Source organism: Arachis ipaensis, chromosome B07 (assembly GCF_000816755.2).
Source record: "Arachis ipaensis cultivar K30076 chromosome B07, Araip1.1, whole genome shotgun sequence".
In the NCBI taxonomy this organism is placed as follows: domain Eukaryota; kingdom Viridiplantae; phylum Streptophyta; class Magnoliopsida; order Fabales; family Fabaceae; genus Arachis; species Arachis ipaensis.
The window spans coordinates 10,726,263-10,743,894 of record NC_029791.2 but is presented as its reverse complement, the minus strand read 5'-3'; the positions used below and the strand labels follow the sequence as shown (position 1 = coordinate 10,743,894).

General features: G+C 38.5%; 2 protein-coding genes across 2 annotated transcripts; both read left to right on the top strand.

Moving 5' to 3' along the window:
* On the top strand, positions 8,085-9,719 carry LOC110264981. The gene has a single exon (XM_021107685.1). It carries the CDS (start codon positions 8,085-8,087, stop codon positions 9,717-9,719), a length of 1,635 nt encoding a protein of 544 aa, XP_020963344.1.
* LOC110264980 lies at positions 9,754-12,940 on the top strand. The gene is made up of 3 exons (XM_021107684.1): positions 9,754-10,089; positions 11,030-12,024; positions 12,256-12,940. Exons 1-3 carry the CDS (start codon positions 9,754-9,756, stop codon positions 12,938-12,940), a joined length of 2,016 nt encoding a protein of 671 aa, XP_020963343.1.

Below are 17,632 nucleotides of genomic sequence, written 5' to 3'. Positions count from 1 at the left end.
GAGCACAGAAGAAACAAGAACACAGGTAGGATTCTCACTTGGATGTATATAAAAAGGGCTAGTTGGATTTTGAGAATGGTTGGCATCATCCGTGGTGGGTGAAGGTGAACCACCGGAAGAGACTAATGGTGAAGGTGAATTTTTTGGATTGGTTGTTTTAACCATGTATCGTCATCAGCAGAGCTACTAGGAGCTCTGATACCATAATTAAATTGAGAGAGTACGTAAAGAGAATTTGTATATTTCTTATATATATACAAATGCAAAACAAACTAACAGAATTGGCCATGGAACCATTCTGAGTTTATTTTTCTATTTTTCAAATGATACTGCAGATAAAGACTTTGTCAATATATCAACTCTTTGTTCTGTCTGAGGGATATGTACAACATGCACTAAACTGTTTTTCACTTTATCTCTAACAAATCGAATATCTAACTGAAAATTTTTGGTTTCATCATCATGTAAAATTGGGTTAGAGGTCAATATAATTGTGTTGAGGTTGTCACAAAAAATGGAGAAAATGGTATGCTCAACTCAACTTTCAACTGTTTGAGAAGGTTATGAATTCACACTATCTCAACTTCACAAGATGCAAGGCTTCTGAACTCTGCCTCTATAGAAGATCTACTGATTGTTAATTGTTTCTTACAAGACCAAGACATTAAGTACTTTCAGGAAAAACACAAAAAATGGAAACAAATCTCGTATCCTCTAAATTAGATGCCCAATAAGCATCTGAGAAAGTATATATCCTGAAATCAATGCATTTTTTGAAGATGAGGCCTTGATCTTTGTTCCTTGCAAGTATCTCAACAACCTTTTAACAGTTTTTCAATGAGATAAGAGTGGTCTATGCATAAACTGATTCACTTTGGTCACTACAAAGGCCAAATCAGGTCTTGTTACAGTTGCATATTGCAATCTATGCATCACAAACCTATAAAGCCTGAGATCCTCAAACTCCTCAAAACCTGCAGAGGTTAGTTGCAATGAAGAAATCATAGGGGTTGCCGTTGGACTAGTCTCTTTCATCCCTAATTTAGATAACAAATTAGATATATATTTAGTTTGGGAAAGATGGAGGCTACTCAAATATGTTTTCATAAATTCTATGCCTAGAACATAATTTAAAGGGTAAAGTACTATTTTGATCCCTAACATTTGGGGTGAATCTTATTTTGATCCTTAACGTTTTAGTGATCCTATTTTTATTCCAAAACATTTAAAATGGCATCAATGTTATCCCATTGCCAAATTTCACACTAACAATTAACAAAATCTATATACTATTAATAATACTTTTATTAAAACTATGTTTGCTCAACCTCTCTATCCTACTTTGACCCTCTTAATAAGTCCAAACTTCATTCTCCTACTCCTTTCTTCTTCCTCTTCAAACTCCTCTTGGAGAATTAATAGTGTAAAAGGGAGAGAAAGAATAGAGTAGGAGAATATGGTTTGGACTTGTTGAGAGGGTGAATGTAAGAGAGGGAGGTTGAGCAAATGTAACTTTAACAAAAATATTATTAATAGTACATCAATTTTGTTAATTGTTAGTGAGAGATTTGACGGTGGGATAAAATTGATGTCATTTTAAACGTTTTAGAAAAAATATAGGATGACTAAAATGTCAGAAAGCAAATAGGATTCACTCCAAACGTTAGAATCTAAAACAGTACTTCACTCCAATTTAATTCACCTAAGTCTTTAAAGAAAAAGATAACATTGATCTAGTTATTTCATCAATTTTATAATTTCATCTTGATCATCACCTGTTACAATAACAACATCAACATAGCAAAGAATATATATCACAAAAGTATCTCTTGATTTTATAAAAGGGGATGTATTTGACTTTGCACGATTGAAGCCAAAGGTGGACAAAGTGGTGCTAAGCTTTAGAAACCAATCTCTTGGAGCCTGTTTTAGGCTGTAGAGGGATCGATTCAGTTTGCATACATATGTTTCTGGATTGATCTCAAATCTCTTTGGCTGCCTCATATTAAAAGGCATTGTTACCTTATGAGCCAACCTTTTGAAACAGCAAGGCTTAAGACAATCCTAATGGTTGTTGGTCTTATGACCGAGCTAAAACCTTAATCAAAATCAAAACCTTCATTTTGATCAAAGTCTTGAGCTACAAGTATGGTCTTATAGTTTTGTATCTGGCTATTAGAAAGTCTTTTTACAGTATACACCCATTTGGAGCCAATAACCTTGGCATTAGGTGGAGTATGAATTAAAGTCCAAGTGATAGTCATCATAAGGGCTTTATACTCTTCTTGCATAGCATTGTACTAGTGAGGTTGTTGTGCTCACATTCTTGCATTGGGAGGATTTTAATAACCTGCATCAATGGATAAAATAATATAATACGCTTTTAGTTTTAACTTTTCTATTTTAGATCTTGTATTCATAGGATGTTGACTTTTGGTCTATTTGGTAAGCGGTGTAAAGTGGTGTTCTGGTGCAAAATTTTGATGAGTATGATGTGATTCTAAAAAAGAGAGTTGTAATTCAGTGCAGAAAAAGGTGTGGGTCTAGTATTGTCATTGTCTTCTATAGGCTTATTTAATGATGTTGAATTAAGAGTATTATGTGGAGTAGTATCATCTTGGTGAGTTGTAGGTGAAACTGATGAAACTAAGGAATTATATATTAGCACTTGAAGTATCTGTGAAATCAAAACTTCTTATAGCAGAATTAGCAGAATCACTAAAATTTGGCACAAAAGATTTATTTGTAGTAGTCGAAATCAGTGGAATAATAGTAGAGGATGCTTGCTATTTTTGTATAGATTGTGCATGAAATAATTCTTGGTAAGAAAAATTATATTCATCAAACAAAACATCTCTTGAAATAAAAATTTTACCTAATGGTGATAAAAATCTCTAATCTTTGTGATCTAAAGCATATCCAAAAAAATACATTTATGTGATTTAATGTCAAGTTTATGTTTATTATAGGGCCTCATTAAGGGATAACAAGCATTGCTAAAAGTTCTTAACATAGTATAGTAAAGAATTTTTGCAAATAATACCTCATAAGGAGATTTATTTTGAAGGATAGTAGGTGTTGATAACCTAATCAATAAGTGGCAGTGACCACAGTCTCATCCCAATATGTGAGAGGCATAAAAGCTTGAGAAAGTATTACCAAACTGGTTTCAACAATGTGGTGATATTTTTTATCAACTCTATCATTTTGCTCATGTGTATAAGGGTAAGAATATCTATGTAAGATGCCTTGTTTTGCTAAGTAATCTTTAATATGGGAGGTAAATTCACTTCCATGATCAGTTTAAAACTCTTTTATTCTACATCTATCATCTAGTGATGAGGTTTTTCACTAAAGATTTGAATTGTAAAAATGCAAAAAATACTTTGGGATTGATTCTTGAAAGAGGTGTCTTTCCAAAAAATCTTGGCCTTCAATGACAGCAAGACTTGTTATTGCCAAATTCTATGATTAGTAAAATGATAGGAAGCCATTAGAATTTATTTTTTTTGGTCATTACTTAGCTATCAATTTAATTCTTTTAGTCTAATAATCCAACAACACACTTTATCTCATACTTTTAAATATTGATGGCTAAATAATAACAAAAAATGATAAATTCTGATGGCCCTCTAGCATTCTTTCTATAATTATTTCTCATCCAATTTGTTGCCAATTACATTTTGAAACGATTTTAGTACGAAAGAAGAAGAATTGGAGAGAATTTGTTGGGTGTTGATTCAACATTATTGGATATAGTAGAGCTTGCGATGCCATGGATCATTGACCAAAAACTCTAATACCAAAAAGATATTTGGAGTAGTTGTCACTGCAAGAAAGCAATACTATAGAATAATAATTGGGGTGACAACCTGACGGAGAGCTTGTTGTTATTTGGACAACGCAGTTGAATCTTTCATGATAGATGTCATGAATTTCCAATTGCCTAGGAACTTTGCATTACCAATGACTCTGACTCCTTATGATGGCATGTGTGATCCCAAAAAACAGGTTAAAAAATTCGCTCCATTATGATAGTAAACGGTGTTTCTGATCCTATCTTATGTTGTTATTTTCCTACTTTTTTAGACGGCCCTACACTTGATTAGTTTTTCTCTTTGTCTGCAGATTCTATTTCATGCTTTCAGGAACTCGCCAAGTTATTTGAAGAGCACTTCGCTGCATCTTTCATATATCTATATGACTCCGGTTATTTGAACACTATCAATCAAGGACAACATAAAAGTCTTAGGGAGTATGTCACTTGCTTCACTAAGATAGCAATGAGCATCCCAAACCTCCACCCAACACTACAAGAAAAGTAATATTTGTAAAAAAAAATTGTTACAAAAAACCAGAATTTTGAAACAAAAAGAATTTATAACAAAAAAAGGCATGTTGCAGTATGTCCCGTTACAAAACATTTTTGTAACAAAAAATGAAACTGTTACAATACAAAGTAGTATTTTGTAACAAATTTTTTGTACAAAAATTGAAATTTGTTACAAAAGTGATAACAAATTTAACAAATAAATTCTTTTTTGTAACAATTTAAATTTGTATTATAATATTTTGTTACAAAATACTACTTACTTTTGTAACATTTTTTATTCTTAGTTACAAAAATAGATTCATTTTGCAATATTTATTTAAATAATTGATATATCAATTAATTTTCTAAACGTGCTAACTCAACATCTATATAATATATAATCATATAGATAATTAAAATATCTTGCATATAATTAAGATTCTTTTAAAATAAAATAAGTTCTATAAATTCAACTAAATACAACTTTTTCCTAACATAAAATTTGTATCATGTAGAATTTATAATCCTTGACTCTTCTAACATGTTTCAGGCAATATAAAGTCTAGCATGTTGTCATCAATTTTGTACCCCTGCAAACATAAATAACGAAAACCAAAATTAAAAACAATTTCGTCCAATTGAACATTAAGATAGAAGTTAAAATTAACTAATTCTTTGAGAATCTATTCTCAAAGTTTAAAACTAACTAATCAAGGATACAAATTATCAAGAATTGACAATTCAATATATAAAATTTGGGCTAATTAATCATCATTCAATCACAAATATACTTGACCTGTTTTTTATGCTTTTACACTCACAAAATTTCATACAAAAAAAGTGAGATTCATGTCAAAACACAAGAACAAAAACATGCAAAACAACCAAAAGAAACCAAATTTAATCCAAATTTAAATTACTTCCTTTAAACCAAATTTTAAACTCCTTTCATCTCATCCCAATTTAATCTACTTCCTTTAAATATAACTATTTCTAGCATTCCACACACCAAATTATAGCATAAAAGACAAAGCACCATACCTCTTTTACTTTATTTGCCATTTTTAGTTTTAGCCATGTTTCAAAACATGACAAAGCATTCTCTAACTATAGCCACATCAGATTTCTCTCCTTCAATGCTCCCAAAATACTTAAGAAAATTTTACATCTAAAAAAAAAAGATAGTGGACAATTTTTATGATCTCTCCATACAAAACACAATTTAAGAACTCTTCCAAAATAATGTCAAGTCTAGCCAACTTCTCTCTTATATTGAGTTTTTCATGCAAAATAAAATATATATACTAAACCTTATTTAAAATTAAAAATATGTAGATAAATTAAGGACAAGATGTGAAAGATAATATTACAAATTATCAGAAGAAAAATAACATGTTATTCTCAATAACAATTATTTATCATAAAGCAGCATAATATAGGGACAAGACACAAAGCTTTATAGTGCACACTTAATAAAGAAAAAGAAAGCTAAGAAACACACAAATCAACATGTTTGCAATATCAAAGTCCTGCTAGGTAAGCAAATAATGTAAATCATCCCCCTCTCCCCCAAAGACAAAACATCAAGCAAAAGCTCTTTATCACTTGGTGCAAAGCAGACAAGGTAGGATGGTTGATAGAAACATAAATGAGAATCGGAATAAGAATAAGATGAACCACATAATTTGATTCTTCTCATATTTTTACTTCATAAAGAAACATAATCATACTATAAAGTTTCATAAGACAGATTTGACTTGTGATGACAACAAAATCGATCATCTCACAATTATAACAATATATAATATATATTGATTACTTATTCAGTAACTTAATAATAAATTTGAAGTTCAAGATCATCTATTTTCAGAATTAGGACAGAAGAAAAAGAGAAACTCTGATAACAAGATAATAGCTCACTTCTTACACGCACAGATGCACTAGGCCATATTAGATCAAGCTAAACACAACACTGAATAATTTAATAAACACAACACTGAATAAATACAAGAAGAACGGTTCCATAGTTAAATAAAAAAAAGACAACATCTGAACAACAAGAACAGTTTCACAATTACTGTACAACAAAATAATCTAAATTACTCATAACAAAGAAACCTAAGAAAATCATTACTCATAACAATAACAGTTCAATAATATTCAATAATGTTCACTACTCATCATTAGTAATAAACTCATTCTTCAGAATAGAATGAATTAAAGCTTGCATCCAAAAAGTTCAGTAGAAATCAAAGTTAGGTCTTTGAATCACAAAAGAAAGTTCATCCCCAAAAATTGAAAACAATGAAAAACTTTATATTAAAATGGGAAAGGAAGGGTTATCGGGGTTTACACACTCAAAGGCTGCTTTCCATTGCTGGCGCAGAGAACAAGGAAGACGAGGAGAAGCGGCTGCGACGCCAAGGAGCTATCAGCGACGGCGATGCCAAGAAGCTATCAGAGATGGCGTCACGGCTTCGGCGACGGCGGCGGAGCCTTGGCGACAATGGTCTCATCCTTCACGGCGCGATTTCTCTGTCATGGTGTCTCCTTTCTCAACGGCGCTCTCTCCCCTGGCGCGGCACGTCGGCGGCGAAACGGGAAGCTCCTTGCAAGCGGCAGACCAGCGGCTTGAACGACGACGATGGTGGCTGGGCACGACGACGACTCCTCCGACAGCGGGCTTGTGGCAGGAGCGACGCTATATTCAGATGAACCCAAATCGCTTTCCAAATTCTTGTAGCTTGAAACAAAGAAAAAAACAAATCTACCGAAGGTTTTATTTCCAAAAATTCCATTAAAATTTCAAAACACCTAAAAAAAACCAAAACGCCCAACCATTTGAATAAAGTTACGGCGGAGCACAATTTAATTGTTTCAAAACATCACATTCAAACCCCATAAACGGCAGTTTCACTCGAAGTTCTTCTAATACACAATTATATGCATGTAAAAGTATTTAAAATAATTTTTCCTATGAAAAATGCAGTCAGCCCTATTGCATGGTGATACGTCACCCACATCCTCGGTCGCCCGGAATACTCGGCACGCAAAAATCTGAGGCTGGCGTTACATTAAACAAACTCAGAACGTGAGCAGATAAGCTCGGCCTCACCCGTTCGAATAATAAGGCACGTGCTCAACAAAACCTACTCACCTAAACAGAATATCATAACCAACCTATAAACTAGGACTTATCCACCAACGGGTAAAAATAACTCCTATAAAACCGAGCTAATATCCTCGGTTAGGTCTCAGGTTCTATCACTCTCAGTCTTATACTCTTTACCCTAAACTCATTTACTCAAAATCACTACTGACTTGAGCGTCGGAGTATCTTGTGCAGGTATTCCCGCCGCGGTGTTTGATTTTGGCCGACGTAAAGCTCTTCCCCTTCATCGGTGATTTGCTCGGAAGCGCATAAGCTCGGCCTCCCTAGTGTTCGGACGAACCACTTGGCGCCCACCGTGGGGCTTCGAAGTACATCTAACCCCACTTTTTCCTTCGTTTAGTCTTCTACTCTATTTTGCAGGATTTCCGATCCTCGGACATGGCTGACAAGGAAAATCCACAACTCTCACAGGACGACCTCCTGGCTCAAATCGCCGAGCTTCAGGCGGAGGTACGAAGAATAGCCGAGCTGTCAACACAGAACAGTGGAGAAAACTCCTAAGGCTCGGCTCAAGGCGCTACAGACCCTCAAAACATCGTCCCACCGAAGGAGAAGCTCACCCTCGACAACCCCTTCTCCGAGGAGATCACAAATTACCAGATGCCAAAAAACTTTACGCTGCCCACCACGTTAGAGCCATACAAGGGATTCGGCGACCCCCGAGCCCATGTGAAGAAGTTCCAGTCAATGATGTTCTTTAACGGCCCTAACAATGAGCTCGTCCTCTGCCGAGCATTCCCCACATACCTAGATGGTGCTGCGTTACTCTGGTTCTCTAAACTTTCTGCAGGTTTGATTTCCTCCTTTGAAGACCTCGCCAGATCATTCATTGATTATTTCGCTGCATCAAGAATCTACGTACATGGCTCGGACTATCTCGGCACCATCAAACAAGGTCAGCACGAGAGCCTGAAAGACTACATGACCAGATTTGCTGACGCCACTATAGAGATCCAAGACTTGGACCCAGCCGTTCACCTGTACGCTCTCAAGGCCGGCCTCAGGCCTGGCAAGTTCCGGGAGACCATTGCCATAACAAAGCCAAAGACGCTAGAGGAATTCCGAGAAAGGGCGGCAGGTCAAATGGAGATCGAAGAACTCCGAGAAGCCCAAAAATCGGACAAACAACCACATCGGAGAGATGAAGAAAGAACTTTCAGATTGCCAGGCAACAGGGACACTAAGAAACCTTCCAAGCCCGCGTCAAAGTACAACACATACACCAGATTCAATACCAGAAGAGAGAACATCATCAGAGAGATCCTTAACGCCAAAATCATAAAGCCACCAGCCCGAGCAAGAAACTACCAGGATCAAAGGTTCGTGGACAAGACAAAGCATTGTGCCTTCTATCGGAAGTTCGGTCACACTACGGATGACTGCATCATTGCGAAGGATCTCCTAGAAAGGTTAGCACGCCAAGGGCTTCTGTGCAAATATATCGAGACCCGGAAGGGCATAGGAGGAAACTCGGACAAGGTAGAGCATAAGCAAGCAATGCCCAGCGACAAAAAAGAGAGGACGACTCCTGATCGACCAAGAGGAGTCATTAACCACATATCAGGGGGACTTGCAGGCGGAGGAGAAACAAGCTCGGCCAGAAAGCGAAGTTACAGAGCAATGCTAGCAATCGAAGGAACCATACAACCAAGGAAGGACAAAGAACCAGACGTCACAATATCCTTCAACCAAGCAGACTTCAAATCGGCAAGCCCTAACCTCGACGACCCCGTGGTAATTTCCATCCAGGTCGGAGAACTGTTGGTAAGAAAAACATTGTTGGATCCAGGTAGTAGTGCTAATGTTTTATTTTACTCTACTTTTACAAAAATGAAATTATCAGAAAAATTGATACAACCCTCCTCCGGAGAACTAATTGGGTTCTCCAGAGAGAGAGTCCCCATCATGGGACACATATGGCTAAAGACCACAATGGGAGAAATTCCTATGTCAAAGTCAATTGATATTCAATACCTAATAGTAAACTGTTACAGCCCTTACAATATTATACTTGGGAGACCTGCCCTGAATTTATTCCGGGCAGTGGTGTTCACATTACATCTGTGTGTCAAGTTCCCAGTGCAGGAAAACAAGATCGCCACGGTATATGCCGATCATCAAGAAGCTCGGCAATGCTACAACGCCGGCTTAAAACCAGTTCAAACAAAACATGAAGCTCGGCCCCAGGTTCAAGCAATCCACACGTCTGCCAACAGCGACACTAGCCGATCTTGACCCAAGGGAAGACCTCGGCGAAAGACCTTGGCCAATGGACAATCTTCAACAAGTAACACTAACAGCAGACGACAAACAATGCACATATGTTGGAGAAGCATTAGAAGGGGCAGACCGGGCAAGACTCATTCACATACTACGTGAGAACGCCGACCTTTTCGCATGGACACCAGATAACATGCCTGGAATAAACCCAGAAGTCATCTGCCACAAGCTAGCAATTGACAAAATAATCCGACCAGTTGCACAGAAGAAAAGGAACCTCGGAGAGGAGAAAAAACAAGCACCACTTGAAGAAACCCAGAAGCTCCTCAATGCAGGCTTTATCAGAGAAATTCGCTTCACCACATGGTTGTCCAACGTGGTAATGGTAAGGAAGAGCTCAGGTAAATGGCGCATGTGCGTCGACTTTACAAACTTAAATAAAGCTTGTCCTAAAGATGCATACCCATTGCCTTGCATTGATAAATTAGTTGATAACGCCTCTGGTTTCAAAGCTTTGAGTTTTATGGATGCATACTCTGGCTATAACCAGATTCTAATGCACCCAGAAGACCAAAGCAAAACAGCTTTTATAACAGAACATGGGAATTTTTGTTACAAGGTAATGCCCTTTGGCCTAAAGAATGCAGGTGCGACATACCAAAGGCTAATGGACAGAGTATTCCAGCAGTAGATAGGCCGCAATATGGAGGTCTATGTAGATGACATGGTAGCCAAAACACCTATGCAGGGATCACACTGTGACGACTTAGTAGAAATCTTCAAACAACTCCGAGCATATAACATGAGGCTCAATCCAGACAAATGTGCATTCGGAGTACAAGGAGGGAAGTTCCTCGGATTCATGTTAACGTCTCGAGGCCAACCCAGAAAAATGCAAGGCCGTACTGAACATGGCAAGCCCAAAAACGGTAAAGAAAGTCCAGCAACTTGCAGGACGAATCGCTGCTCTATCACGTTTCCTACCCGCAGTGGCAAAGCGATCTTATCACTTTTTCCAGACATTCTCTAAAGGCAGGAAGTTCAACTAGACAGACGAATGTGAGAATGCTTTTACCGAACTCAAACAACACCTAACATCACCACCAATCCTCTAAAGGCCAGAGACAGGTAAGCCACTGTATTTATACCTATCAATATCTAACCATGCTATAAGCTCGGTCTTAGTAACAGAAACAGGAAGAAAGCAAAACCCAGTATACTTCATCAGTAGGGTACTACAACCAATAGAAACACAGTACCCGAAGATAGAACAACTGGCGCTAGCACTAATCACCACAGCAAGAAGACTGCGGCACTATTTATAGAGCCACACAATCATAGTACGAACGGACCAACCGCTAAGGCAGATATTAACCAGACCCGAGCTCGCCGGCAGATTGATAAAGTGGTCGGTCGAACTCTCCGAGTTCGATATTCATTACGAATCAAGGAAAACACTGAAGTCACAGGTGCTAGCCGACTTTATATCGGAGATGACTAATGACACACATAATACAGAGGTCAGTTGGAGCATACATGTGGATGGAGCGTCAAACAAAGAAGGCAGTGGAGCAGGGATACTACTAAAAGAAGGAGACAAAGTGGTGGCCGAGCAGTCACTACAGTTCTGCTTCAACGCAAGCAACAATCAGGCAGAATACGAGGCCCTACTTGCTGGACTAAAGCTCGCCCTGCAACTACACATACCTCGAATAACAGCCTACTGCGACTCTTCGTTAGTGGTACATCAAATAAAGGGCAAATTCCAGGTAAAAGATCCTTTGTTAGAGAAATATTGGCTCATAACAAAGGATCTAATTTCAAAATTTAAAGAATTCAATATTATTCATGTAAACCGAGAACAAAACACCAGGGCCGATGTGTTATCTAAGTTAGCCACAACTCGGCAAGTCGAAAACACATCGGCACTGTCCCATCTAACACTTGACAAACCAAGTTTTGAGCAGGATACAATTTTGAGCATTACACAGGTCCCAGATTGGCGAACACCTTTTCTCGATTACATCAACACAGGCACTATGCCAAATGATGAACCAAACTTACCCCTCTTCCGAAGAAGAGCAAGCTTCTATACAGTGCTCGGAAACACCCTATACAGGCGGGGACATTCACAACCACTACTCAAGTGCATCAGCAAAGAGGAAGCCGAGGAAGTTATGGCTGAAACGCATGAAGGAGTCTGTGGCAACCATATCGGCGGCCGAGCATTAGCAGCAAAGATCTTGCGAACAGGATACTATTGGCCGACGATAAAACGGGACTGCATCACAAAGGTCAAAGCATGTGATAATTGTCAAAGGCACGCCACCCTATAAGAGACCCCAGCCGAGGAGCTCCATACCATAGAGGTAAGCTGGCCTTTCGATAGGTGGGGATTGGATATCCTCGGACCTTTTCCGAAAGCGCCAGGCCAGGTAAAGTTCCTCTTAGTGTCAATTGACTACTTCTCTAAGTGGATAGAAGCACAACCACTAGCACACATAACAGCAGAAAAAGTGCGATCTTTTCTATGGAAAAATATCATATGCAGATACGGTATCCCAAGAGAAATAATCTCGGATAACGGGAGACAATTCACAGATCATAAGCTCGCCACTTTTCTGACAAATTTTAACATTAAACATCACTTCAGCTCAGTACAGCACCCGCAGACTAACGGACAAGTTGAATCAGCTAACAGAATTATCTTGCATGGATTAAAGAAAAAGCTCGACGAAGCTAAAGGAGAGCGGGCCGGCCTCATTCCAGAAATTCTATGGAGTTACAACACCAGCATCCAATCTGCCACAGGGGAAACTCCCTTCAAATTGGTATATGGCGCAGAAGCGCTCATTCCAGTAGAGGTCAGCGTCCCAATGTTAAGGACCGAGCTCTATAATCAACCAAATAATCAACAAGCTCGGACAGCCGAATTGGACCTTGTAGAAGAAGACAGAGACGTTTTCGCCATAAAGCAGCGAGCCAGAAAACGATACCTAGAGCGAAGACACAACAAAAGAGTAGTTCACAGGTCTTTCAACAATGGAGACCTCGTACTCAGACGAACAGAAGATGCTCGAAAACCACCAGCACATGGCAAATTAGCGGCAAATTGGGAAGGTCCTTTCCGAGTTCTCCAAAATCTCGGAAAGGGGGCTTACAAACTAGAAACCCTCAGAGGAGAGCAGCTACCAGGAACATGGAATATCTCCTCTCTAAGGAAATATCAGTCATAACATAGTTTGTAAAATAGCGAATGATGGTACTCTTTTTCCCCTCCGAAGGTTTTTTCCCAAAAACACACGGGTTTTACTCGGGGAGGGTTTTAACGAGGCCGGACGCAACAAATCATTGTACCCATACAACCCACTGTGCAATCAAAACAGTTCTCATCCTAACAGTTAGCATACATTTCAATTAATAAACACTCCGAATTATCCGAGCATTATCCTCGGAACCCTAACATCACGAGCCGAGCATATTCCTCGAAAAACTTTCACCATAAAAATAAGTCAAAGTTTTTCCAATGAAAAAACTAATCCGAGCTTCATACTCGGAATTCAAAATGCGCATCATGAGCATATTACTCGGAAAAATCCAAATAAATACAACAAACATCATGTTTCCCAAGCAAATCCTAAAGGACCATTCTACCATAAACACTTCTATTAGAGCTAATGCTCTTCATCAACAATCAAGAAATAATTGCGACCGTCATCAACACACACACGCAATTTTGAAGAGAACACATCATCCTCATGACTTTGTTAAAGCAACCATCGACAAATGCCGAGCTACATGTTCGGAAGCCAAAATATCATTACCAAGAGAAAATCTTAAAATTGTTCAAAGTCAAATCCAAAACATACTACATAGAGGTTACAAAATAAAGCACAAACTAAAGACCTAATCTGCCTTATCACCTATGCTAGACTCCCCGCTATCATCTGAAGCAGCAGCCTCGTCACCCACAAGCTGCCCATTTACAACCACTTTAGTCGCATCAAGCATGTCCGCATCTGACCCGGGAAACAGCACCCGCACTTGAGAAACAGCACACTCGAAGCCTTGTGCGTATGACTCGTAAACCTCAGTCTGCAACTCCTTCACCCTCGACCCCAAGCGATCATTTTCAGCCTTAACGGTCTTCATCTCCTCTGCAGAGGAGAGGTGAAGGCGTTTCTCCTCAGCAAGCTCGGACTCTTTCAACCTTAACGAGGAGGACAATTCCATAATAGTCTTCTCCTTTTTCTCCAAAGCTGAGGACAGCTTGGCGACATCTAGGGCAGACTTATGTTCTCTCTCAAAAACTAGCTCTTGAGCATGACCAACAGCTATAATACGTGTACCAATCACCTAAAACAAAACCAAAGAACATCAACACAATATAACAACACACGCATACTAGACAAAACACAACCTTTACCTGCATAAAACGGCTCACTCCTACATGACCGACATCCTCAATCATCTTCATATCATCTGGGAAGCAACAAAGCTCATCATCCATGACAGAAAAAGGATACAGTTTTCCCCATAAAGACCAGCTATGAACATCTTCCGAATAGCCGTGCAGCCTTTTTTGAGATTCATAAGCAGACTCCACTCGCTGAAGCTCCATAGAAGACTCTCCTTCCTTCAGGAAAGCCTCAGCAATCTTCTCTTTCGCAAGACCCCTCTTTCGTTTAGACTTAAGGGCAGGCTCGGGCTGAATCACAAGACCTTTGTCAGCATTGGTAGCCGAACTCTCCTTTTCAACTTTCTTCCGCTGATTGAAGAATGACTTCAAACCAGCAGTAGTAATCGTAGGCGCCTTGTCACCTGCACAGAAGGCCAACAGAATAAGAACAAACAAGGACAAAACAACAACAAAGCAAAAACAACTAATTTACCTAGATATCTCAGAACCGCCTCTCTATCAGAATCCCATTTTAACAACTCGGACACAGATAGTAACCCCTTTGGGCCCAACCTCTCAAACAGAAACTCCATCACAAGTTGATCATCAACCGACCTATCATCCACGTCTAAAGCTTGCACAAGTTCGGAACACCAAGACAGAGGGAACTTCTCAACAAGAAAATCATTTAGATAGAACGGAAACTCCTCTGGTACACTCCTCACTTTAACATACATGGTTTTAAAATCCTTAAAAGAAGACTTGTAAAGACCGAAGATAGCACGACGGGGGTAACTACTAAGATTAACCCAAAGACCTCGATTAACCCCTTTAGCCTGAAACAAAGAGAAGAACAACCGAAGAGAGGGCGGCTGCTCAAGGAATTCCATCAACACCTCAAAGGCCCTAACAAACCCCCAGGAATTTGGGTGAAGTTGACTCGGAGCACAGTTCAACCAATAAAGCACACCACATTCAAAATCAGTAAAAGGAACCCTAACTCCCAACTCAGTAAAAAGGCAACTGTACATATAGAAGTAAGCCCAGTCCTCACGAGAATGGAAAACCCGGTCATCCACAAGGAAGTATCTCTATCCTTATATCGCTACCACTCCTAACCCAAACATTCGAACCCAGCATGTCAACAGACTCCTCATCACTAAACTGAGACACATACTCCTTAACCCTAGAGTCAACCCAACCATACAAACTCCCCTCACCCTCATCAGGAATTTTACCTTCCATAAGAACAGGGAACAGAGAATCAAAATTAAAGAAGAAGGAGGCAGCGAGAAAACAAATTAACACTCACCTTTCTTGCTCATTTCTCCAAAAACACAGAAGCACCCAATACAAAAAAGAAAAATACTAGGGAAAGCAAGCACGTTTATTACATAGTGAAAAAGCAGTTACATATGAAACATTTCCCTTTGATCTACCCCCTCGAAAAACCCACGATCAAAGTTCAGCGAATCAAACGGTCAGGGGCTCCTCGAAACTTGCAACACAATCAAATCAATCATTCATTAACGCACGAAGAACCACGCAGGCAATTAATGCTACAAACCGTTTCAAAACACAAATACGCCAAAACTAAGACAAGCTCGGGGGCTATAAGGAACACACATAACAAATAAAGCAACCGAGGATTTTGCCATCCGAAGTGTACAAAGCTCGCCTTAGTCTTGTCCAAACCAAGGCAAGTTTGGGGCTATGATACGTCACCCACATCCTCGGTCGCCCGGAATACTCGGCACGCAAATATCTGAGGCTGGCGTCACATCAAACAAACTCAGAACGTGAGCAGATAAGCTCGGCCTCACCCGTCCGAATAATAAGGCACGTGCTCAACAAAACCTACTCACCTAAACAGAATATCATAACCAACCTATAAACTAGGACTTATCCACCAACGGGTAAAAACAACTCCTATAAAACCGAGCTAATATCCTCGGTTAGGTCTCAGGTTCTATCACTCTCAGTCTTATACTCTTCACCCTAAACTCGTTTACTCAAAATCACTACTGACTTGAGCGTCGGAGTATCTTGTGCAGGTATTCCCGCCGCGGTGTTTGATTTTGGCCGACGTAAAGCTCTTCCCCTTCATCGGCGATTTGCTCGGAAGCGCATAAGCTCGGCCTCCCTAGTGTTCGGACGAACCACATGGTAATAATTCAATCTGCACACCAGACTCTGCCCTCACCAATTTTGATGCATCTATTTCACCTACACTACCGTCATCCACAAATAAAGACCCACAATTTTTACATCCTCACTAACCCACTTGTACGAACCATCATCCACATCTTTCTGTATTTCCTTTCCCTTTTTATCAACTATTGTTTTTCAGAAAACAAAAATGAAAAAGAAGAAGAAGGAGGTACGATAAACAACAACTAAAACTCACCTCTTTTACTCATATTTTTATTACTCCTTTTTCCAACACGTTTTCAAGAAAGAGAAGTTACCTTTATGAAACCCTTTAGAATTTCAAATAAATACAACGTCATATTTAATGAAACCTATTCAGTTCTATCACAAAACCCTAACTATTGCTTCATTTTAAACCAACGGCCCTGATTGCATTGGAAAATGGAACGGTGACCTTTTACATTCAATGACAAGACTATTCTTTTCTTTAAAATTATTTATTTCATTTATTTCTTTTTTTTTCATTTATTTTAATAAAGTAAATTGAACTGGGGGCTCAATACCTATAACTGAAAGCGCCGAGTTATAACTCATCATTTAAAACTCAACCTGCTTTATCAAAATATTACCAGGCCAAACTTAAGAACTATGATATGACTGTTATAACTCGGTTATACGTTATAACTCGATTATACGTTATAACTCAGCTATAAACACTATAGATCGGTTATCAATAATAAGTATCAAAACAAATTATAACGCTCTAATATGCTATTATTTCTTATTTAAATAGAATACTCGAAAAGTATAACCGTTTGTACCTCATCCCAAATATAAAAGGATGGTAAGAAATTATTTTTGAGATACAACATTACAGAATTTATTATACACTTATTGACTTGAGTATCGAAGTACCTTTTATAGATATTCATCCCTTATTTTTTTACCGCCAAAGTATAACTCAATTTGACAAAAAATTTGTTATTTATCAAAAGACGAACTATATCTCGAAAGTCCATCCACATCAGAGTAACATTAGTATTTTATAAAAATTGTGAAGTATCTTAGATATTTTGAATTCAAGCTAGGAACCTGTAGTATGCATCATATAAAACGTTTATATTTGAACCATTATTAGAGCAATATCGGTACTTTTTTGCTGGCTAGAAGATCTTCGTTCTTAGCAGTAAATTAAAGTGTCGGAAACATTGATTGAAAAAGATTATGAATCTCATCCACTACAGCCGCCCTTTTAATTGGTCCAACTCCATTAATCAGTTGAAAAGAGATGTTGGATCGGATATGCTTTTATCTCGGGGGTTTTATTAATGTTTTGTCTGCATCCAAGACTTAAAATTAATTAATAAAATAATAAATT